This window comes from Wolffia australiana, chromosome 3 (genome assembly GCF_029677425.1).
Source record: "Wolffia australiana isolate 7733 chromosome 3, ASM2967742v1".
In the NCBI taxonomy this organism is placed as follows: domain Eukaryota; kingdom Viridiplantae; phylum Streptophyta; class Magnoliopsida; order Alismatales; family Araceae; genus Wolffia; species Wolffia australiana.
Window position 1 is genome coordinate 1,280,152 of NC_135837.1, and position 25,060 is coordinate 1,305,211.

Genomic DNA, 25,060 nt, shown 5'->3' on the forward strand with positions numbered 1-25,060 from the left:
ATTTTTCTATTCTGTGAAAACCTTATTTCCAATCTTGAGGATATTTTAATATGTGTCTAGATTAAACTCTTTTACTATTTTTTCCTGAGATCAAAGAACTTACATTCAATAATATATACATAGATCAAAATTTTTATTTATAAGTTTATATATATTAATCGTTTCCAAAATATCAGTTACTGAAGATGTAAAATGTTAAATAACCCTGCTTTCTAGAAATATATTTATATAAATGGATGTATAAGTAATTTATAAACTCACTATTTGTTATCCTCAATATTCTCACTATTATGAAAATTTCTAGCCCTGAAACATCAGTGCTATAAATTTAATGTTTATAAATTATGATTACAGTAAGTCATTACGCCTTATTATATATTTTTTATATTAAAATTCCTCCCTTTAGTACTATTTATTAAATCGAGTCTCTCTGTTTTCTTCTTGTTCTAGTTATCTAAAATATTATCAATAGATAATAATAGTAGATTTATTCATTATTTCAAAAACTTTCATCTATTTGATAATATTAATATTATCATTTAACATATGTTTCAGCCTTTTCTATATATTTATACATATAAATTTACTATTACTATCCATTTGTACTTATAATTATATTGATTATGTTTCTAGTATAAAAATTTATTCTTATTTGTCTGAAGTGAAATTCAAGGAATAACAATTTCTAATTAAAAACTGTGAGAATTATCCTACTTAATAAATATTCCTATAATTGAATCTGAATTAGTAGCATTTGGTATTTCTTTAATATTTATATATTTATGAAGCATCTAATAGCTCACAAAGAAAATGATCAGGTTCCAACATTACTTTAATGTGCACTTGCAAACACAGTGATAGACATTGTTTAGAACCAAACCTGTGCTTCCATGTTAGTGTCATTTATGCCCATCCTCCATGCATCACATGGGAGTTGTTCTATGGCATCCACATGTATCTCAGAAACAGATAGCCCCTCAGAAGCACGATACATAGTAATATGGATCATTGACTACCTTTAATCAATGCACCCTAAGAACAGAACAGCAACTTCAGAATTTATTCACACTTTCTCACTACATTTCTTATCTTCAATAGAAATTTTTTCACTACTATAATCAATAAAGGATTTTACTACAATCTGAGAGGTTACACACTCTGAGGATATCCCTATACATAAATGTAAAATGATATAATTTCTTTTCACCCAAACAGATAGAGGAAACCAGAGCTCACCTTTTAGGGAGAAATAAAAGTTGTATCGCTTCATAAATACAACTTGGTAATAAACATTAGTTATCGGAGAGAAGTATTATTTGTTTTAAAAGAAGACAGAGAGAAACATGTAGGGTGAATAAGAAAGTAAATACTAAACTATGTAGTGTATGCATTACAAGGTACCCATTTATGAGTCGGTCCAAATATTTTTCAATGCACTGGTAGACATATGGGTATCAATTGGATCCATCAAATGGAGGAAAATTGTAATAAAGTATGAGGATTAGGCATCAGACCTGATCGAAAAAAATGTAGAAGAATAGCCATAATAAAATGGACCTGTCATATGGGGGAAGATGCTCACAGCCTATTGAATGGTAGAATGCTCGACATGAAATAAATATTGTTACTTATCCCACACATGCAGACTAATACTAGATACATTATCTATGAGAAATGGCTCTAACATTAGCTTAAGCAATTGTCTGGGACACAAATTTGAGTGCAAAATGATTTTATTTTGGCCATTAAAAGATATTTTCCCAGTTATGGGAAAACAAAATTTTGTCTATTCAATACAAATCTCTCTCCTCATAATGTAATATAGAATCACCTCATCATAGTACCATTTTCTCATCCACACCATAGTTCAGAATATATTGAATAGCTCCAGCGCATTCGTTATTTAATATGAATGAGTGAAATGAGGGAATAGATAAAAATATTCAACAGGCTTAGAAGGACCGCCATCCTCCCTCTCAAATAATTTTAGAGACTTATATACCCCAGAAAAGAGAAACAAATCATTATTTCCTGGAATAAACAACAAATTTCTAAGGTTTTCTTGACTAAGTATAGACTTGAGTAAGGATAGGACCACAGACAGCCAGTATATAGAAATTTTAAGTTATTATATATATACATATATATGAGTTTATGGATTTAAACAAAAAATCCAAGAGGAAAATAGTTTTGTAAGCAATTGCAGTGATGGAAAACCTAAATTATGTTGAGTAGGATTTCTAAGACTTTTTGACAAACTTTTGGAGTATTTTAGTGCTAATAAATTGTATAAACTTAACTAAAACTACTTAAATCCAGTTCTGTCAAAGGACATGAGAGTTTGCATGCTGGAGCACCCTGGATTTTGCGTGGCAGGCCTAGAAAATGCACAACAGCTCTTTGGTTTTGAGATTTAGTAAACATGAGATTTGAACAATATGATCAAATGTTAGAACCATTTTGGTTTTAGAAAGCCTAGGGTCTTGGCTATCTCTTCCAATAAGAAGGAAGCCAAAAAAAGTTAAACATGGGAGCCTTTAAGAATTCAGAAACCTCTGGTATTACTTCCTTTTAGGCCATGGATGCACTATTCTTCATTTGACTAGACTCAAACAGTGTGGATCCAAGAAAAACGGATGCACTCAAGTCTACCACACTGAGTTTGGGAAACATTCAGGGATAGTTACACTGAAGAACAAAGGGTTGAAACTAAGGATTATATATTCTCACAATGAAAACCTAGAGTTTTGTGGCCAAGATTTGGTGATCTTGCCAACCAATTTCGTCTCCCCTTTTTAAGGAAAGAAACAGAAACCCCCCCAGTTGTATTTCTCCTAAAATATAGGCTCCTCTTTATTCTAAACCTGTAATGTGTTCACAAAAACCCAAAAAAATCACAAAAAAAACTTCACAAAAAGTGGGAATTTGATTTTAAAAAAAAACAGGAAGACAATGTAATCATATATTATGGTGGAAGAAAAATTTTATAAAATTTTTGCGCCCATAAAATTAATACAATCAAGGGGATAGGGGATGAAGAAAGTAACCCAAGCTAAGTTGGGGCCAAAGACTATATCCAACATGCCCTATACCCCAAAGAATGAGAGAAGAAACCTAAGGTAGAAATACCTGAGAGTGATAATTGATAAATATCTTGAATGAACAAATAGAAAGAAGAACCAATTGGCAAAACAGTAGCTTTACTTCCACATTTTATAGACTTTAAGTCGGACCTTGATGTAATGTATTCAATGATAATAAAGTTATATCTAATAGGAGAAGTGAATCAAAGTTTTGTTTCAAGAAATTGATAATAATAATATTTACTGTCACAAACATCACTCAGAAGAATGTAATGTATACATTGATAAGAATATATTAGTTTACATAAAATTTTGGAAGGACCTTCCTCAAAACAGAAAGAGAAATCATTAACATAGATAAGTTTTGATCCTCAATATGTACAAAATAAAGTTTTCACTCATTGCCTTTAACAGATTTAAACACCAAAACTATGATTCAATACTTTTCCATTAGTTTAAAGGACGAAAATAATTAGATTGATAAAAATTTGATCAAGCTTGAACAAAAAATTTAATATACAAGAAAAGGCTTTCATGATTTGTGGGAACCCATTATGTGTTCATTGTGCACGCCTTCATGCTGACATTATGATGTATATATAGATGCTTTCAACGTGGTGAATGGAAATTTAGATGATTATATAGAGCTAGTATAAAAAAGAAAAATGATATGAGAGCAGGAGAATCAATAAAATAATAATAAATAAAGCATGAAGACATAGACTCCTATCATGAGAATAAAGGACAAGGAGATTTCTAGATCATGAACGTAAAACTTACAAGAGCACAAGTCCTAGGAAAAAGAATGGATAGCCACATAAATCTACAAGTCCCAAAAGATAAAATCAGTAATGACATACATATTCATAAATACATAATGTATCAGCTTAATTAACCTCTAATGAGCATGCATGTGTCAGGAAAAAGAACTGAAAAAAATATTTCTCAAAGAAATCCCCACAGTTCATATTATTTCATTTTCATATTTGATTTTACGTCATTTTTTAGTGTCACTGTTGATGGAAATATATGTGGCCGGCAAGCCAATCATACATTCCACATATCGTTCCATGTTCATTAATAGAACGTATTCATTATAGTGCATGTGTGATGCTTATAATAAAGTCCATGAATACATGATCGGACTAAGTGAATTATGATAAGATCGAATTATGGAGATCACTAGTCTTTAAGCATGTGCTCTAAACAATCATATTCGAAGGATACGCGAGAAGGACAACAAAGTATCCGGATAGAATAGCACTATCTAGCCTCACTCATATGATGAGTATGATTGGTCCCGTGGCCATTGGTGTGAAGAATCCAAGGATAGATAGTGGGTTTTCTTTAGTGGAAAGAGTTCACTCAATTGATCTGTACGAATCCCTGAATAGTATTATACCAAACTGTCAATCAGGTTGATTCACCTCACGAGTGTGTAAGTGGTCCTTAGACTTGAGACACCAAAGACGTCTTGTGGACGGACGTTTATACTTTGACTATGGCCAACGAGTCTCTAATCATAAGATTCTAAACGATCTTAGTTCGGGTACATCAAGAAGTCCATGAAGACGATTGGGTGGTCAAGATGGGATCATCCACCCTCGGTATAATAGGTGACAGCTCAAGGAAGATGATGCGATGAAGTCCTTGTCCAAGGCAGTGAAATATCGGAGAAGAGTACTCTTATGATTTCCGAATGCATTAGTACTAACTCGGATGACCGATTAGGGTTTGAAAGTTGACCATACCCTAAGTCATCCAAGGAGCGTCAAGTGGATGAGGGATTATACATACACGGTAACCGATGACGAACAGGTTCCAAGAGTGAGTCAATACACACTCCTTTGTATCTATTAGAACACGAGGTGTAGCTTGGCACTCCACGTGTTGGAGACTCGTCCTATCGATTTGGTTAAAATCGATCTGACATTAATTTATCTATATGTTGATATAATTAATTAATTTGGAAGGCCAATAAAGGTTATTGGACCATTGGAGTCATTAACTAGACTGATACATGGGCCTAGAGGGTCACAAGCAAATGGTCTTTTGGACGTCAGAAGATATACTTAAGTTTTGGGGGTTTTATGCAAAATACCCACTTAGTATAAATAGGGGAAGGCCCTGGACAAAATTCGCCCAGGACAGAATTATTGATGGGCCTTCCCCTTCTTCTCCCCTCCCCCATGACTCCCCTCCACTCCCGATGTGATCAGGACGACATAACGACGACGACGGAGGTTGAACAGGGCTCAACAACGAGGAGGAGATCTGATGTGTCAAGAACCACGTGGATATGTATAGAGGCTGCACATTTTACTAGCTAGACTTGTCTCGCTCTTGGATCCAAGAAATCACGTATGCAATCTGAGGCTGAACATCATTGAGAATGACATCCGGTCGGTACCGAGTACGATGGCTTGATACCTAGATAAGGGTGTCTGGCGTCAACGGTGTCGTCGTCCGATGGATGGTAAAATCCTAATAGGTATATGTAACTATGATGTGAAAAATGAACGTCCTACGTGTCGTATGTGCAGGCTCTGACTCGAGGGAGGTGCCGAGCTCCGTGCTCCAAAGGGGTCGCCATGTGACGGCGACGGTGGCCTCTCAAGCCTCGTCGGACGGATGAAGATGTCTATGGCCGAATGGAATCAATCTGTAGGGCTCACACGTAACGGACGGTGGTAAGACGCTTAGTTGTTGTAGTTTCTACCAATTGCGTCTCTCTCCTACCTAGCCCGAGCACGATGGAGTCAAGAGGAAAGTATACTACAACGAGTAATGTAACGTGCAAGCGGAAGAATGGCGTACCTCGTCGGCGCGTGGCTCATCGTGCAGCGTTGTCGACAACAGTGGAGGTCAGAGCGGGTGTGGTTGGGGAGGAGCCAGAGAACGACGGCGGATCAATTAGCGAACTGGCGCAAGAGCGGTGGAAGGGAAGGGAGCAATGGCGAACGGTGGTGAAGCGTGGGCGGGCACAACCTCGGGATGTGGTCGGTGCGGTTCGGCGCTCTATGGATGCGCCTGTGCAATCGGCTTCGCTTATCAACGTGATATGTGGTGACAGGAGGGCCGACGGAGGGCAATCACACGGCAATGACAACGCTCCGCAAACGGACAATTCCAGGGCCCTTGACTCTAAACGCGAGGGGAAGGGGCCCTAGAAGTGCCGCGGGCAGTCGTTGCTAGCAATGGGGGGTGAGGAGCGTTCGATGAACAAGTTCCATGCGCCGAGATGGCCTTGCCGATCGGAAACTCGACATCAGGACAAAGGCCTTTAAGGTGTCGTTGTGCTGCAGGTTCAACGACCAGGATACTACCGCTATGCTGATGGTTGTTCAGATGTAACCCTCAATTTCCAGGTGCACTCCAGTCCCGTCGAGGGAAGAAGGGGCGACATATACCCACTAGAGCTTTTTAATGCACCTGGGTTGGGGGGGTGGCGATTTCCTTCAACACGTACAGCATTGGGAGCCACTACGGGAAGCCTCTTTCAATGACTGCCATAGACGATCGCAACTACCGGTAAATTTAGGCCCCACGATAGTAAACGTACCAGTCATAGTCTGCCACAAACTCACCAGAGATCAACGAGCATGGCCTTGGCGGGAGGGTCCTTCCCTCGTTGTGACAAGATGGCGAGGGAATTTTCCATTAAGGGGTCCTTATATAATGGGCCCCCATTACAAAAATAAAGGGGAAAACAGACGTAAAAAGAGAAAGGGGGAACAAGGGAGGGGAGTCAAAAATGATTAGGGACCCCCTCCTACATTACGACGACATGACGAAGAACACATACAGACAGATGACAAACGCGTCGCGATGCGACGAAAAAGAATTGACGAGTAAGAAAAACACAAAACACGACTAACGAGGGCGAGGGAAACCAAAATAAGATAAGACGAACATGATTCACTCGGGCTGTGGACGACGGTGGCGGTGGCTCGGATGACTCCTTCGACGCGTCACGATGGCGTGTGCCATCACAATCCGTGCAAAGGTACTTCCTTACCTGGTTTTATCGATGTTGTTCGATCATGTTTAAGTCTTTCGCTGCGAACTGTTTTGATTTACTCATCCATATCAAGGCCTCTAAAACCCAACAAATGCACCATACAAGATCCTAGTGGCTGAATCAAAAGAAAAGTCTTTTCTCCATAACCATATCAAAAGACATGTTTGGATGTATTTTTATTATCTAACATGCGTTAGGCACCATGCATGAGTTGAGGTGAAGATTATACCTTTGTAGAGTTAAAATACTACATATTCTCGAAGGGTGAATAACAAAACATGATTTTTTAATTTAAACATTTTTTTTTCAAAACCCAACTACATTCAAAAGCAAGACCCAAGTAAGCATCAAATTTTCATGACAAAAAACCCTTAATATTGTTGGCTCAATGCAAAGAGATTACTCAGGTAGACCAATTCTACAGTTTGTTCTTCCTTCGAGTGAAAAACACCAATAATCAAACTAGGTCCTCCCACACTCATGAACAAATTAGGCACAATTAATGGCTTTTAACAATATTTGACCAAATCACCTTTCACGAAACAAATTATATTACCATTTAGATCCTCAAACACGTAATCTAATGCTACCTAAATGTTGGCCTCTAGAAATATCCATGTGATCCTCAGCATGTTTGATTTCCTGAGGTTCATGGGTTTGACTGAATCGAATCCCAAATTGATTGTGTAGTGGAAATAAATCTAAAATGGATATGAAAACATAAAGCAAAGATAATTTTATTACCTGGAACGAATCAATTTTTATAATCACTAGGTTTCCATGTTGTGTCTCCTCAAGCCATTTAGATGTCTGGCCTCTAGACATATCCATGTGATATTCAGAACATTGAATTCCTCACTATTCCTTCTAGTTTTCTTGCAAAATATCAAAGTGGATTTCCAAAACATTCTGTCTCTCTAGAAGCAGAACTTGAGAGGAGCAAGAGAAGAGAGGGAAGGCCACTCAAGACTATATGTGTGACCCTCTAGGGCCAAGTATTACTCTAATAATACCTCTAATGGCCCAATAAACTTGTATAGATGACCTTAATAACTATTTATACATACATACAGATTAATTAATCAAAGAATAATTAACCAGTTGATGATTTGAGTCCCCAACACGTGGGATGCCAAGCTACAAATTGTACTTTAAAACAGAATGTACTGTGACAACTCCATCATGGAACATTTATATTCTTTGTTTACCATCTATATATAATACTTCATCTGCATGAGAACCATCATTTAATTTGCATCTGAGAATTATCAAACCCTGAGCAGTCAATGTAGTTAGGGCTAATGTTTTGTTGAAATCATTTCAGATATCTCTAAAATATTTCCACTGCCCTAGTGAGGAACTCGACTTAGGGTTATTAATTTGTAGTTTTTATTTTAGGAAATTAATAATATTTTTAATACCTGGAATCATGAAAGAACATGTGTCGATAGTGTTGAGAAAATGTTGTCTCCTCTAGGAACAAATAATAAGATGTTAATGGGTTTCATAAAGTGCTTAAGGAACAAGAAAAAATATTTCATGAATTAAAAAATATGGCGATATGAGAAGGATGAAAATTAAGGATATATATCGTAAAAATGATATATTTGATTAAGCATGGTTGATGATGATGACTGAAAATGATATGGATGGATGAAAGTGGATAGATGGATGCGAAAGGATGGATTTTATCAATGGATTTAGATGGATATATAATGAGAAAGAAGTGATTATGCAATCACTAGGAGGGTCACCACATACCCCACCAGTATCACAGAAATCTATGATTGTGGGAGAGTCTCACCGATTCTATTTTGCCTTCTAAGCTAGAAAAACAATCAACATAGAAAATTTGATGGAAACCAAAATTACTTTATTCCACTCGGCTTACTTATTTAGGAATGATACCCAGATAACTCTTACACACATTGATGATTCTATCATAGATGAGAAGGTATGAAGGAATAGAATAGAGATAGAAGTATTTCCCCCATACCTGTGGCTCAAACCTCCTAGTGGATCCATAGATATCTTAATTTAAAGTTGAATCATCTTCATCCTTCGGAATTTATGTTTCATCATTTATCCACAACCCAGATTGCAAGTGTGTCCCGAATTTTTCAAGATCTCTTAAATACTCATACATCCCTAAAACAATTACATATTTAAATGATATATTCCAATTTTAAAATTAATATCTCTATATAACATTTGGAAATTTTTAAAATATATGTACTAACTTAGAAAATCTAAAAATTTTAGTGTCACAAAATTCTAGAGATATGTATTCTGACATACAAATTTATTTTCTTCATGAATATGATGTCAAATAATTTGATAAGGTACCAAAATACATAAAAATCTTGATATCAATAAGAGTATATTTATCACTATAGGCTTAATATCACACACACATTTATATATCCATTTTACAGAAAATAAACATAGAAAATCATGATTTGAATCTAATCATCATCATGTTATCACTTGGACATGGATTTAACGAAACCTTATTCCGTAATTCAAAATCTTCTTATACTGACAGCATATTATTCAATCTTGACCACACAATCACCTTTACAAACTTCTTGAAGCATATAAGGTAAGGTTGATTTGAATATCATCATTAGAGACGTGACGGTCATATTCAAAACGCAATTGTTGATTTACAATATTTTTTGGTGTCTCAGATCTGATGACCGTTGGGCACAAGTATCAATTCACAAGGTGTTGGTGGGTTTTTATATATAATGGTCACTTACACAACTACAACCTGAATCAACCTGATTGAACATTAGGTATAATATCCTCCTAGGATTTATACAGATGAATTGTGTAAACATTTCTCAAAAGAGCATCCATTATCACTCCGTAGAGTCTCCACACAAATGGCTATATGATCAAGCATACTCTTCATATGTGCAGGACTTGATAATGATATTATTTTTTGATATTTTTCTATCCTTATTTTCTTCAAATAGTATTATTTAAAATGCTTTTTTAAAGACAACATATAATTGTATTGTAATATCATCTTATTTCACTTGGTTTTTGCATGTATTCTTTGAGTTCATTTATAAGCATCCGAGATCCACTATAATGAATATCATTAAATATTGAAGATATGTAGAATATCTTATTATCTTATGTGCCACATACATTTGAAAAAATATTCCACTTGGATAAAAGTGAATCCCCATCGAAAAAAATATATATTTCTTTTAAGTGATGTTCAAATCCATTGAGCTAGTGCATTCATCTTATTAGGTTGTGTGGGCCTTGATTAAAGATCCAAAAATGATTTTCACATCAAAATTTATGTAAAATTAATCCCATTAAACAATAAAACATAATATGTAATCATCACCTTGTGTGAAATCTGTTCCACTCTCACAATGCTCCCTAGAAGAGTACTTTCAACCCATTCACCTATGATGCATTTAGATGTATGCACATGATCAATACCATGTTGGATACCCTATTAAACTTTCTCAAACTCTCCTGGAATATTTTCTTAATCTTTTAGTGGTCTTGTTAACCATACCATACATCATGTGAGAGTCTTGTGCAATTGAATAATTATACACAAATAGTAATTGATTATCGTGAATGTCCTATGATAGAGTATGTGTATTGTTATGTATCTTCTGAAGCATGATGTGTCGCTTATCACCATATAGGATACAAACTTAACCAACCGTTAGTGTTAAATCAATCCTTAACAAACCAATCGGTTATTTTCAACCCTAAGTTGCCATTCTAGTTAGTGCTGGTGTACAACAGGGATTATTTGAGAATGTTAACTCCAACTTTCTTCACTACCCTAACCAGGGATTTAATGCATCTTATTCCTTGATTAAATATCCTAAGGACAAGAGAAAACAATCCCATATTGAATACTCAGATACCTACATGTACTTCTTACTATATCATATCGAAGACAGATCTGAATCTCGTGATTCAGGACTCTTGAGTCATAAGCAAAACACCATCGTTTATATATAAGATGTATTTAGTGTCTCAGTTATAGTGACCTCATGTAATCATGACATGAATCAGCCTAATTAATATTTATGTATTACATCATTCAGGGAATCAGGCAGATCAATTCAGTAACTCCTCCAAAAGACCACCAACTGTCTCTTCTCCTTATAACTAAAATAATGGCCACAAGATCATACATACCTATCATATGAGAATGTTCAGATAGTGTTATTCTTTTAAGATAGTTTGATGTATGTCTCGAGAATACTTTAAATAAGAATATTAAAAATAGATATACAAATAATAGTGATCATTGTAATATAATCACATCATAATCCACTAAGTCATTGCATGTACTCAATTACTTGATAAGAAACATCACACAAGAATAATAATAAATAAATATTTGTTTCAATAAATTTAATCATGACATGGGAGTGTTGTTGGCTTGATAGCCACATAATATCCATCACATCTATGGATCTGGTATATTGTCAATCAATAGAACTCGTCCACCATGGCGTATGCTTTAGGCATGATCTACTAAATCAAATAAAGTGCCTCTAAAATTTTCTTTTTTGCAGACCTCAATGTGTTCTTGTGTAGTAGCACCATTATTGTTACACACTAATGGATTAAGGTTTTAGGGTCAAGAGAACAATGTGAAGGTAAACATAAGAATGTGATGAATTTATTCAATCATATTTCCTCCGTTGAGGCATCAACTTCAGTAATATTCTCAGATTCCACCTAGAAGTCTGTAGTAGTGCTGTACTTAGAACTCTTCCCAAACACTAGACCCTTATTCAGTGTGGACAATAATTTAGATATAGATTTTCCATCATTTGGGTCTGACTGAAACCTCAATTCAATGTAACATGAAAGCTTTAGCTGCTCTCATGCATAAATAATAAATAAATCCTTCTTGTCAAGAACTTAAGGATGTATTTCATAGTTATCTACTCTTCTTCATTTCAGTCAGCCTGATCATTCTCATAACACCAAGAGTAAATGCCGCATTGGGGCTTGTACATAGAAATACATATACAATGAATATGATAGCTGAGGCACAAGGGATTTTCTCTATTATTTTTATATCTTTAAAAGTCTTATGAAATGCTTCATAAATATTTTAACTCAATGTCTCTTCAACATGAGATTTTTTTGGAGTTCTCCGTTCCAATATTGTTTTGGTGATGCTTATCTCTATAGATCTGTGTCCCTAATACATAAGTTGTTTCCCCAAGATCCCTTCATGAAGAAGTTTCACAGGGGTTTACTTATTAAGGATAATATTCACATATCATTCCCAATTAGTAGAATGTCTGGTACGTATGGAAGTTGGTAAATTATACTGCTCCCACTATTCTTTCTGTATACACACATGACTCTTCTACATTCTCAATGAATAAATGTGATTTGTTTGCATTATTCAAATCTCATATTCCAACTTATTAAGGTTGTGTCATCCATAATTGACATTTGACAATTTACACAACTTGGATGTTTATATAACATTTATGATGTATCATATGTAAGAATTGGTGGCCTAAAGAGCCAATCAAAGTACATTCTTGAGTTTATAGTTAATTCTATCGAGACTCTTGTTTTCATTATTTCTATATTGTACATATATGATTAATGAAGTCCCAGGTAACGTCCATATATTTGAGTGAATTATGAAGAGTTCATAATTTAGGGATCACTAGACTCAAAGGACATTAACCTAAACAATCCCATTCGAAGGAAGTCTAGTAAGGGACACTAGATATTCCGGAAAGAGTGGTGACATCTTTCATGATCACTTGGATGATGATAATGGCCGTTCCCAATAGCCATTTGTGTGATGACACTAATGATGGATGTCAGGTGCTTCTTGGTAAGAAGAAGTTCACTGTATTGATCCGTATGAATCACCTGGATGGTTAAACATCTAAGTCAACCAGGAAGATTCATGTTGTCATAGTATCAATGGTCCTTTGACCTAAGGTATCAAAGATATCTTGTGGTACGAAAATTGTGCTTTGATCATGTTGACAAAGGCTTCTATTTAGAGGCCCGGTATAAATATGATTGGGCACTTCTAGAGTATCATGGAGGTAATTGAATAGCCGATTAGGAATCATTCAACTTCGATGAATAGAAGTTATGGTCTCACTAATAGATTGCAGTGAATCTCTGGCCAGAGTAATAAAGGAGATTCCAATTATGTGATTCATTGGAGATCTCTTATGCAATCATATTAAAATTGATTCATATGATTGGGATTTGACTGAACCACCATATCCCAGATATCAATCATGAGATCATTAATGAATGAAGGACTATATTGATATGGTATTGATAACAGAAAGGTTTTCATGAAGCAAAATGCATGGATGAAATTCATTTGTCTTCTAGGCCAATGCAAGTGAAGCTTGTCCCTATGGCATGGCAGGAGACTCAACTAACCAATTAGGTTAAATTGGTCAAGGTCAATTAAATTATAAGTGAGTTATGAATTTAATTGACTGGTAAAGTTGATTGGATGATCATCAACTATTAGAGTCATTAAACTAGAATGATAAGTGAACCTATAGGGTCACACACATAAGATCTTATGAGGTGAAGTTATAATTAATTGATGGCATAATGGAAATTAATGCCAAAGGACATGTGGAGAGCCCTATTTAAGGAAATGTGGGCCTGGGCACAAGCAACCAACTCCAGGTCGAATTTGGTTCTCTCTCTCATCTTTTCTCATCCCTTCCCCTCCTCCTCACTTGGCATTGGCATAATTCCAAAGAGCATGCAAAGGAGAACAAGGAGGGGTCAAAGAGAAGGATCTGTGAGAGCACCAGTGAACTCACCTCCAAGGGAAGATCGTGTGGATACCGGTAGAGGCCAAACACAAGGGAGGCTCAAAAGTCCATCATCTTCTTCAAGAGGAAAGCTTCTTGGATCAACTTCAACCATTTCATCATTACCAATGGCAATGGTATGTTATTTATTTGCTTTATGATGGAAATGTGTTTCATACAATCATACTATGAATAGATGATTGTAATCCAGTTGAGTTTGAGGTTCAAGAAAAAGTTTCAAACCCCTAGAACTCATAAGAGAATCATAGAACGCTTCCGCTTAAGTCAAGTTTTTGACCAAGTTAGATATCAGATTTCTATCATCATACACACCTTCCTCAAAGTTTACGTCAAGTAAATAATTATTCATGTCCACTCAAGATGGATCGCACTTAGTTTGACAAATCAAAGGAGATACCCACAAGTAGGTTTTAGGTCAATTATTTAATTAATATGCATCTCTTAAACTTTTTTATTGAACTCTACTTGTGGACATTGTGGAAGGAATTCATGCATTGTATACTCATAAACTTCTGGAAATTCTTTGGAGGCCAATGGATAAGTCATTAAGGTTATTTGACTCCTTTTAAAAAAAATTGAAAATATATTCATGAATTTTATTGGAAAAAAAATAAAGGTATGATGATATCAGAAAATTTTCAACATATAACTTGTCGGCAACTGACCAAGGACTAAAAAATCAGATTTATAAACTAGGTTTCCAAGGAGATTCTGGTCATTTAATTCCGACTAATATTTTCATCAAGGGACATCGTTCTAATGATCAAGCTTATATGCGCAAAACTATGTCTCATCATAAAAAATTACATTTTGCATGAGAAGTAAAACTGTCACCTGCCTTTTTAATGTTCATATTTATATTTCTACCTAAGGTCAAAAATGTGATAAATTTTGATACATGTAGCACACCATGTTTCTAATTTGATGGTGGCCAGAACACTTGAATTTTTATAAGAATAATGTGTTTTACTTCATTAAAATCATTTTACTTGTTTCTCCAAAAGTAGACCTCTCTGGAAGAAGTTAACAAATTACTTTCTGTGGGATCTTGTTGAAGGTATATCAAATTTTTAGTTTCCTGATTGATAATTTTTCATCTATGCAGACAAAGCTTCAGAGTAATAAAACAAGAAGAACAGAAAATTAAATTTTAAAAAATTTAGAGAAATTTACCGAAAGCATTATTTGATTTTATACCCACCACATATCTTTTCTCATTTGGTATTAGAAGGATGATCTTAAACCTAAAAAATTAGCCTAAAACCAACTAAAAACTCATAATATCAGTAAACAAACTAAGGTATTTAATTGATAAGTTAAAGGACAGGTATAGTAAGAACTTCTACGTTTTTCTTAATATAGTCTGAGAATAGCTTGAGAGAATAGCTGTGGGATGAATTTCCTAATTTCAGTATTGGAGAGAATAGTTTGAAACCAAGGAATGTAATTTCAAAAGGTGGAAACTTAGGCTATTAAAGGAATAACTTAGAAAGATGTGGAACTAGAAATTGGAAAGAGTTTTGTAATCTGAATTTAGAAATAGAGAAAGCTTGCTTAAGAGTCAGATATTAAATTTGGATTTTGAGAGAAATAAATTATGTCATTTTTATCCTTTTTTTTGCTTTATTTAGTAACAACATAAAATAAAGCATAAGAACAATTTTTAGGTGAATCTTTTCCATGAAGTCCTAGGTGGCTAAGTAGAAAGAGAAGCTAACCTCGACCGTGGGCCTTTCAGTGGGTAACAAGTTCAAGTTTTATTTGTTTCTGTAATATTCATTAATATTAACTTAGTAGGCATCTACGTGGTATTAATCTGAATTTTCTAAACACCTAGTTCAACTTCCCTCGTTGGATTCACCCTAGCAATACAAACCAACATAAAAGATGTACAAACTTGTTTTAGCAGTCAGCTCTAGACTCGCACAATCAATCTTCAAAAAACAATCTCTGGATGAATGTCGTAACATAAAAGATAAAAATGCAGTGCATTGTAATTTATTTTGAGCATCAATGAAACACAAAAATATAACGCTGAATGCATTCCAATATTTTTCTACTAAATTTTTAATTATTATGGGACTTTTAATCCCATAATACTAGTGAAAAAGTATGGCCTACAGCTTGTTAATGGATCAATCTAATTTAGAATATATTTTTTAATTATTCTAAAGCCTACTATCTAACTTGACCTTTTAGAAAATGATCATTATGGGCAAACCTTTCCCAAGTTAAGCCAATTCTTGGCTTGAGAAAAGGGGTTAACCTGTGTTCTTCTTCATTTCTTTTTGCCCCTCGTCTGGCGCATTTTCTAAGAAATTTATGTAAGCTCATAAGAAATTTAAAGGGAAAGGCAAGTTACATCAAATGTTAACAACAGTAATATTTTAACTTCAGATTGAAAATAAATATCGCAAGTCAAGGGAAAGGCAAGTTACATTAAATGTCAACTAGAGCAGACTTGAGATTTTTTAGTATAGAAGAATTAAATGGAAATTTAGAAGCCAACTAAAGCTGGATTCAAATGTAAACCTGAGCTGCCGGGAATCAATGCATCTACCATGTAGGGGACTGAAATCTTACAGAGTTTAAATGATAAAAATTACCATGGTTTCTTTAAAAATACGTACCATGGTTAAGATATGTAAATTATGGCCAAAATTACAAGTGATAAGCCAAAAACTGGCATTTGTATTGTTATCTTTAAGCAATAGATGAGATATTAGGTCATGTTGCAGTAGGTGGAGACAATTCATTAATCCAATATATCCCTAATGAAATTAAAGGCTCTTAAGAACTGTGGTGAGATTACTAAATCAGATAAATCTAATCTCAACTTAAATTCGTAGATGGAAGGTGACGAGAGACGAAGACAAATAAGTTCAATCCCAGTCACTTCTAATTTTGGAAACAGTTTGTGCTCTTCACTATGACCTAGTACCATTTCTCATAGAAATTTATGAATCGAACGTCAACCGTGTTAGAGAAACTTCAATGCCAAGGAATACAATTACGATATGCATTATGCAAGATAATGCCAATTATACCAAAGCATGTTTGCCTTCTCAAAAAACTTTAACAGGGAAATGTATCAAAAATCTATAAATGGAGAGCTCCCCTAAAAAGTACTATCAAAATTCTACAAAAATGGCCAGAAAAAGCATGTTCAAAACTCTGCCCAACATACCTGTACAATGAGAAAATCACGAAACATTCCTCATATTATCACATACCGGATCATTGATCTCCATGATCATCATCTTAAGAGGAAGACGCCGGTTCTTCCCAAAATTTGGACGACGGGCCCTGCTCACGGTCAGCTATTAAAACAGAAGAGTTAGAGTAATCCCTAAAACAGAGAAGATGTGGTCCTTCCCCGAAGCCGCCTGTGACAATTCGACAGCCATCGACTGCCATGGCCGAGAGCCCGACTTCCTCGTCCCCCACCTCCGTTAAGTCGTCAGAGTAGCATTCTAGAGACCTTACCAGCGCCCCGTTGTCTGCCTCCCACACCTTAACATATAAATCCTTTGGCCCGCCAGTGACCACCTTCGACCCATCTGCATGGATCATCGCAACCGGGCCCAAATGCCCATCCAAAACTGCCATAGCCTTGGCCCTCCTCACATCCCATAGAATAGCCCTGAGAGGAAATTTGACTTAGCAGGATTATCGGCTTTGCAAGTCTAGAATAGAAAATGCTCACTTCTCGTCACCTCCGGTCCAGATGAGTGATTTCGAGGGAGCCATGGCAAAGGAGTGCAATTTTGGGGGATGGGTGGCGATCGCAGAGACTTTTTTCATCGTTCTTAAGTCGACTGCTGTGACAGAGGAGCCAGATGCTACGTAGCAGAGAGATTCGTGACATTTGATGCCCACTGGGTGACCAGAGAAGGCGGACATTCCCACACAGGAGGAAGACCGAGATGCCATTGTAGCATCCCACACTCTTAGCTGGGAATCAGATACTTGAATCATGCTCCAGGGATTGCAACAGAAGTAGAGAGAAAATAGGAAGTATGGTGATTTGTGCTGATTGGCAATCTAAACAATTTTGTATAGACTAGTAAGACTCTGCCTGTATTTCTAAATCCTTCAGATTGCAAAATGATAATCCACAAATGATGTGGATGAAGATTTTTCTTATCAGATTGCAGTAACTACCTCGAGAGAAAAGTAATCTTAGGAAGTGTAAATACTTTGAATTATGAAAAGAGGGGTTTCTACAAGGAAAAGATAAAATACGTGATTCAAGTCATGTAGTTTTTATACTAGTCAATTTTCAAAACCTAAATTATGAGAAATAAAACTATTGCGCCATGCACAAATTACTGGGTTTAGTATCTTACCTTGGCGTCTTTGGAGATACTCAGTAGAAGTGATGGGTTGTGCCTACAGTAAAGAAAAAAACAATTAAAATTGAATATAACTATGAAGAGGTCAAAAGGCGGAAGTGTATCATGGGTGATTTAATGATTAACAGATAAAGGGTTATCCGGCAGAAGCAAAATCGGACTGTATTTTTAAACGAGTTATAATCATATCAACGCATAACATCATTTTAACAAGAAAAGACTTTAGGAATGCAAGGAGAAAGAGAAAAGCATACTCCGCAACGGTCAAGAATGAGATAGGTCTCTCATGGCCGTGGAATGTGGCCACGAAAGGTTGTCTTTTCACACTTGAGCCCAAGGACCACAACCTTATGCTTCCATCTTCTCCTCCACTTGCAAGTAGCTTCGTTCCTGATTTACCAAGCAACCTATCTGCTAAGGTTGTCACTGGGACATTGTGTCCCTTGAAACAACGTTGGGAGCGACCCTGCAGCAAACAGTGAAATAATAATTGGACAGAATTCTGAGTAGAAGATATCTGAATATAACTTGAGATAGAGCAATGGGGAGGAGTCTGCCTCCTTGGTAGATCAGTAAAACCACAAAACGCAGACAACGTGGTATTATCTTCCATATTTATAGGACAGTCAAAACCCTACGTTCAACCCATGAAACAATCCATTGTAGTAACATAATAACTAAGCAAGCCCCACTTGTAACACTCCACTTCAATAACTTTTCAACTTCAGGCAATTTTATGGATTGATTGATTTCTATGAAATGACAAGTACCTGGATCCAGTAACAGATTGAAATAAAGAATGTGACATTAACACAAGTACTGTTTTTTTTTCCAGAAGATGATCAATACCTTCCACCACAGGCGGATTGTGTGATCTGAACTAGAGGTGACAATTGTATTTTCATTCTTCTGCATCTCATTTCGAAACAAGAAAGTCTCATTGAGAGGAATCAACCTGTGTCACCAAAGAAAAGATTCAATTTTTTGCAAAAATAAAATACTCATCCAAAAGTAAGCTAGTATAATCTCTTCACGGGCAGTATTCTATCAGAGGTAGGGCTCTGCACCTCCAAACCCTAGCCTCCAGGCAGAAAGAAAACAATAACTGTATATCAAGAGATAAGCCGCAGAATGAATGCCATCTGAAGAGGACAACTGGCAGAAGGGAGATGTGATAAGGATCTCCCTAAAGATCCAATTAAATAGTGCCAAAAAATGAGAGGGAACAATCCTTCAATTAGCACCAAGAAAATACAGCAGGACAAATTCCAAGAATGGCTAAGAGAATAGTTCAGAAGAAAGGTAGAGGAAAAATAAAAGGATAACACAGACATTGTGGGATCGGCTGCATCCTCGTCAGAGAGCTTCCCAGATCAGCTGGCCCTCAGCTGGATATTGGAGAATCTCTACTGCTCCAGGTAATAACAGTCAGATGCCTCTTACGGGTTATTTGCCCTCTGATTTATAAAGTCGTGTGGCCACCCTTAATAGGGCCATGATCATGCTTCTCTTCTGACATGGCGCATCCTCCGGTAACTCATGGGTAGATTTGTATCAACATGCTAAAAGATAACTAGGGCAGGCTGCATATTGTGGGGGAGGAAATTCTCAAATGATTAATAGGGGAACACAAAAATAGGAAAAAGAACCACCAACATATGCCTGGAGAGATCGGGATATTGATAGGATCCTTGAGAGAATCGTAAACCTATCTAGGGGTAGTTTCGTCATTTAGGCCACAGGGGCATTTTAGTCATTTGCTATTATATATTTCCCTTTAAATAGGGATGCCCTCCCTATAGGAGGGCAGCCAAGAAAGAATAAGAAGAATGAAGTAGTGTCTTGTCTCCCCTCTCTTCGTCTCAGCTTGGTCTCCCTCTCTCCCTCTACGATCCCCGTCCTCGCGATAGTCTCTGCATCACCGCATCTTCAGGCGGCTCGTCCCCCCGCCGATCCCTATCTCCCCTGCTCAGCCTCCTCTCATGCCCTTTCCTTTCACCTCTCTACCCCGGGAATCTCTACCTTACCTCGTCCTCTACCCTCCCTCCGATACGAGCCTAGCACAAGGTTCGTATCAGATACCCCTTGCAGTTGCTGCAGTTGGGGTGGCAGCAGCTTGACGTTGCTTCCATTCACTTAAAGTACATCACAAGGTGACTTACCACTTCATCTTTATGATTGTAGCTGTAGGAGGCAGTCTAAGCACCTCCTCTCTGTGATCAAGCACAACTCTCTGAGACCAAGCACACCTTCGTGACCAAGTACACTTCCATCTTTTCTCACCTCTCTGTAAGATGTGATCAAGCACCTCCTCTCTGTGGCCAGAATGGCAACCTGATATTCCAGGCATTCCAATGTAAGGCGAGATAAGATGGAAGTTTCATGAGGTGAGGATAGTAAATCTGATACCAATTGATAAAAACTTGGGTGTTCTAATCAGAAGATGAGGGAAAAATCTGAGAGAGAGAGAGAAAGAGAGAATTGCAGAATGGAAGTTTCAGGGAGAGGAAAAGAGGCAGAACGGACATCCCCAGGTGTGGAAAAGCAGCGGAATGGATTTCGCCAAAAGATAACTAGAGCATGCTGGATATTGTCAGGAGAAACCTCTTGAATGATTCATGCTCCACTCCTAAAGGGGGCTCTTCACATTTTTAAAGGGAAATGCATGGAAAGGGAAATGGACCAAGGTTACTTAAGGTTTGTATCGGGAGTGCAATAAGCCATCCTTAGCGGTGTCGTAACTGACACCTTCTTGGGTTAAATATCTGGTTTTACGCCAGATCAACTGGAACATCACATTGATTGCCCAAAGGCAGGGATAAACACAGTTTATCATCCCTCATGACAGTCTCCTGCCGGTATCCATCATCTGTGTCGGGGAGCCCTCAAAATTTAATACAACCAACTGTATGCAGCTGCAGCTTTACCAGTAGCTCTTGCTGCTGACATGGGTCTGAGATGCCATTGAGACTGCAGGCCTTGCGGTCACAATAAAGAGGGGTTCCAACTGAGATGGAGATAGCCACAGGCATGCTAAAGCAATTGGCAAGTGCTGCAACAGCACTCACGGGCTTGGGTGATTGAAGCGTAGGTAATAAATATTTCAGCACAGGTGTAGTGGCAACATTGTCGAGTGACTGAGTAGGGAAGCGTTCATTATGTCTCATATTTGGCTCTGACCCTAGCAGTCAGAACACAAGAATGAAGTTTTCAAAAGGTGGACTTTTCACAAAATGATAGATGAAACATATGATCTCAGGGGAGGAAACTCAAGATAATGGAGGTGATCATCTCCCAAGAACAAAATATTGAAACCGCAATAAACTATTCTAGCATTGATGTACTCGATGCCAAATCCTGACTTCAAACGGTACAAAACCCAAAACTACATTTGATGTATGACTTGAGAAAACTGAAGATAAGGGGAGAAAGAAAAAAGGTAAGCAAGCAATGAGGGAGATTTTTTTTTAAGAACAAGAAATGAGGAAGATAGAGAGAATTTCCAGCTTTGATTCTCAGAACCTATCACCCAAAATAAGAGTAATCAAACTCGTAGTTGGTGTTCTCATTTCAAATTAAATTGAAAACTAAGAAAAAATGTATGCGTCGAAATCCTAATGTAGCATGGTTGAGAAATCAAAGAAATACAAAAGTCAAACGAACAGGTCTGAAAATCGTCCCAAAAAGATAGAATCAGATATAGGCAGCATCAAATTCACCTCACACATGTAATCCTAGAGTTATGAGCTCGTATGGCTTCACATGTAGTTTCCCAAGTTGAAGTATCAACTTTAAGAATTTGGATGGAGGAACCCTGACAAGGAATATTTATAAATCGTCAAACAGGGTTTATTATTGGGATGATATATGAAATATCGACGTTTTCACAAAAGGAGGCTAAATACCCGAGATAAAATCCAATACTTAGAAATGTTTCTCCGAGAAAGGGATGATAAGATCTCACCATAGATCTCAAGAAAACGGCAAAACCAAATAAAAAGACTGATCTTGCCGGACTATTAAGTGAAAAAGACCTCGAAGATAAGTCTTCCAGGTACATATCAACCTAGATTCAAGAGCTATTTCGGAGAAAAATAATGTTCCACGTGGTCTATAGGTAATATAACCCAATATTGACGTCAATGCAAGTGATCACGTTGGTATTGTTGCAAATCGTGATTGACATTTTGTGATTTGAAATTCCCGACCAATAATCGCTGCAATGACCTGCGCAAGAATGATGTCATCTCTGTCGAATAATAGATGGCTCTGAGGGAGTGCATAAGCAGGTAAATTGAACATCACAGGATCATCGAACTTGAACTGTCTAACTGCATTTCTCCTCGCCAAATACGCTGCCCTCGCACCAGATGTCTCCAGGGGAATGAAATTCTGCGGCCAGGACTCTCTGAAAAGTAATGCATCATACACGATCGTCAACTAAAAACACCGTATGAAACAAATACAAGAATTAAAACACTAAATAGATAGTCAAAGATGATCATCAACTACAACTCCGAATTAATCAAATCCAGGAATTACAACACAAAATAGACTGTCAAAGATGATCATCAACTACAATTCTGAATCAATCAAATACAGGAATCACTACTCCAAGTAGATTTTCAAAGATGATCATTAATTCAGACTCCGAATCTAGCAAATAGAAGAATTAAAACTCTAAATAGACTGTCAAAGATGATTATCAACTACGACTCCGAGTTAATCAAATACAGGAATTACAACTCTAAATAGATTGTAAGAGATGATCATCAACTGCAACTCCTAATTAATCAAATACATGAATTACGACTCGAAATAGATTGTCAAAGATGATCACCCACTACAACTCCTAATTAATCAAATACAGGAATTACAACGAATAAACTTCCATTTACCATAGAATTCGAACAAAAACGCTAAAAATCGAGCTCACCGGAACAATCGGCGCCAAATGGAATCAGAATAAGCGGCCTGGTGCAACGTTCTACACGCCATGGCCATCCTCGCGAGATCTGATAAGCCTAAGAAGGAAGCACAGTGCGTCAGAGCATCAGCGTTGAGATCTGCCAGAGTCCTCGATCCGTCCGTGGCTGCTTCCATCGGACGAACTGAGAGTGTCGCCGTCGCAGAATTTGCAAACTACCAGCGCGCCCCTATTTATACTAGTTTGTAAATGAAAACTGTAAAATTCAAATTTATAGATGTACTGGTGATTCGTTTGATAAATAAAAACTATATTAGATATTTTCTTCTTATTTTAATGCCACTTCTTTTCTACCGTTCTCATGTTGATCAGTGACTGTGAAATTTAAAATTATGAAAATCTTTCTTATTCGTTTGATAAATAAAACTATATTAGACATTTTTTTCTTTTTTTTAATTAGACTTCTTTTCTACCGTTCTCATGTTGATCAGTGAGTATGAAATTTAAAAATATGAAAATGTTTCTGATTTGTTTGATAAATAAAGATTTTCCTAGACATGTCTTCTTATTTTAATTCCAGTTCTTTTCTACCGTTCTCATGTTGACCAGTGACTATGACATTTAAAATTATGAAAATGCTTCTGATTCGTTTGATAAATAAAACTATATTAGACATTTCTTCTTATTTTAGTGCCACTTCTTTTCTACGCTTCTCATGTTGATCAGTGACTATGAAATTTAAAATAATGAAAATGCTTCTGATTTGTTTGATAAATAAAACTATATTAAACATTTCTTCTTATTTTAATTACACCTCTTTTCTACCGTTCTCATGTTGATCAGTGACTATGAAATTTAAAATTATGAAAATGTTTCGGATTTGTTTGATAAATAAAAACTTTCTTAGACATTTCTTCCTATTTTAATTCCAGTGTTGATCTGTGATGCTTCTGATTATTGGAAAATAAAAATTATGGTAGACTTCTTTCTAATTTGACAGACTTTGCTAAATTTATAATTGATTATGTTGACATTTAAGATTTCAGGTTTTCTTGAGGGAAGCCTGCACCATGAGTAATGTTGGAGGATGATGATTAATTTGACATCTTATTCATCATCCCTAGATTTTGACATTGTAATCACCATCCATGGTTTAGTTGGATGGATGAGGATGAGGACCAGAATGATGATGAATTTTGGAAACCAGATACATTTTATGATCATAATATTCCCCCAATCTCTTCATGGTCATTCATGTATGGGTTGAACAAATGATGATTTGGCACCAATTGATGGATTTTAGAATGATATTGATGATGATGATTCTTCATTGTCATCATTCACTTAGTATTTTTGTAGTCGACTTTACCAACAAGCTCGAGGCACATGAACCAAAATGGCCATGCACAGAACACATTAAAACTGAGTTTGATCACATATATTGGAAGTTCTTAGTGATTTGGCATTATTTGATTCTGGATTTAAGATAACTAAAAATTAAAAGGATTTAATTTTGTTGATAAGAAAGTGACCTTTCCTTGCAAAGGAAACAAGTATTTTATAGTTATGTGATTAATCATTATTGTGAGTTGATGTGGTTTTATATATTAAGGAATTTAATTAGTAAATTTTCAAGCATAGTTGATGATAATACCCCGTCCAAATGGTGAGTTTTCTTTTAATTACTATGGAATCAAGTGACCTAGCAAAGTAAGCATGTATAAATTTGATGCATACCAAATATGAAAAATAAAAATCTATTTATTGATAAATGTCAATAATTATTCAGAATTTATGAATGAAAAAATATGAGGGAACATATTGGATGA

At 36.2% G+C, this 25,060-nt stretch overlaps 1 protein-coding gene across 1 annotated transcript; it reads right to left on the bottom strand.

The window, feature by feature from the left end:
- Window positions 1-16,959: 16,959 nt before the first annotated feature.
- Window positions 16,960-23,464, bottom strand: LOC144700555 (ribosome biogenesis protein WDR12 homolog). Its single transcript, XM_078571987.1, has 8 exons — window positions 23,241-23,464; window positions 22,532-22,712; window positions 22,024-22,118; window positions 19,154-19,259; window positions 18,559-18,770; window positions 18,299-18,341; window positions 17,656-17,903; window positions 16,960-17,592 (listed from the first exon to the last, which is right to left on the bottom strand). The coding sequence occupies exons 1-8, from the start codon at window positions 23,405-23,407 to the stop codon at window positions 17,211-17,213; spliced, it is 1,434 nt and encodes a 477-aa protein (XP_078428113.1). The 5' UTR covers window positions 23,408-23,464; the 3' UTR covers window positions 16,960-17,210.
- Window positions 23,465-25,060: the final 1,596 nt, after the last annotated feature.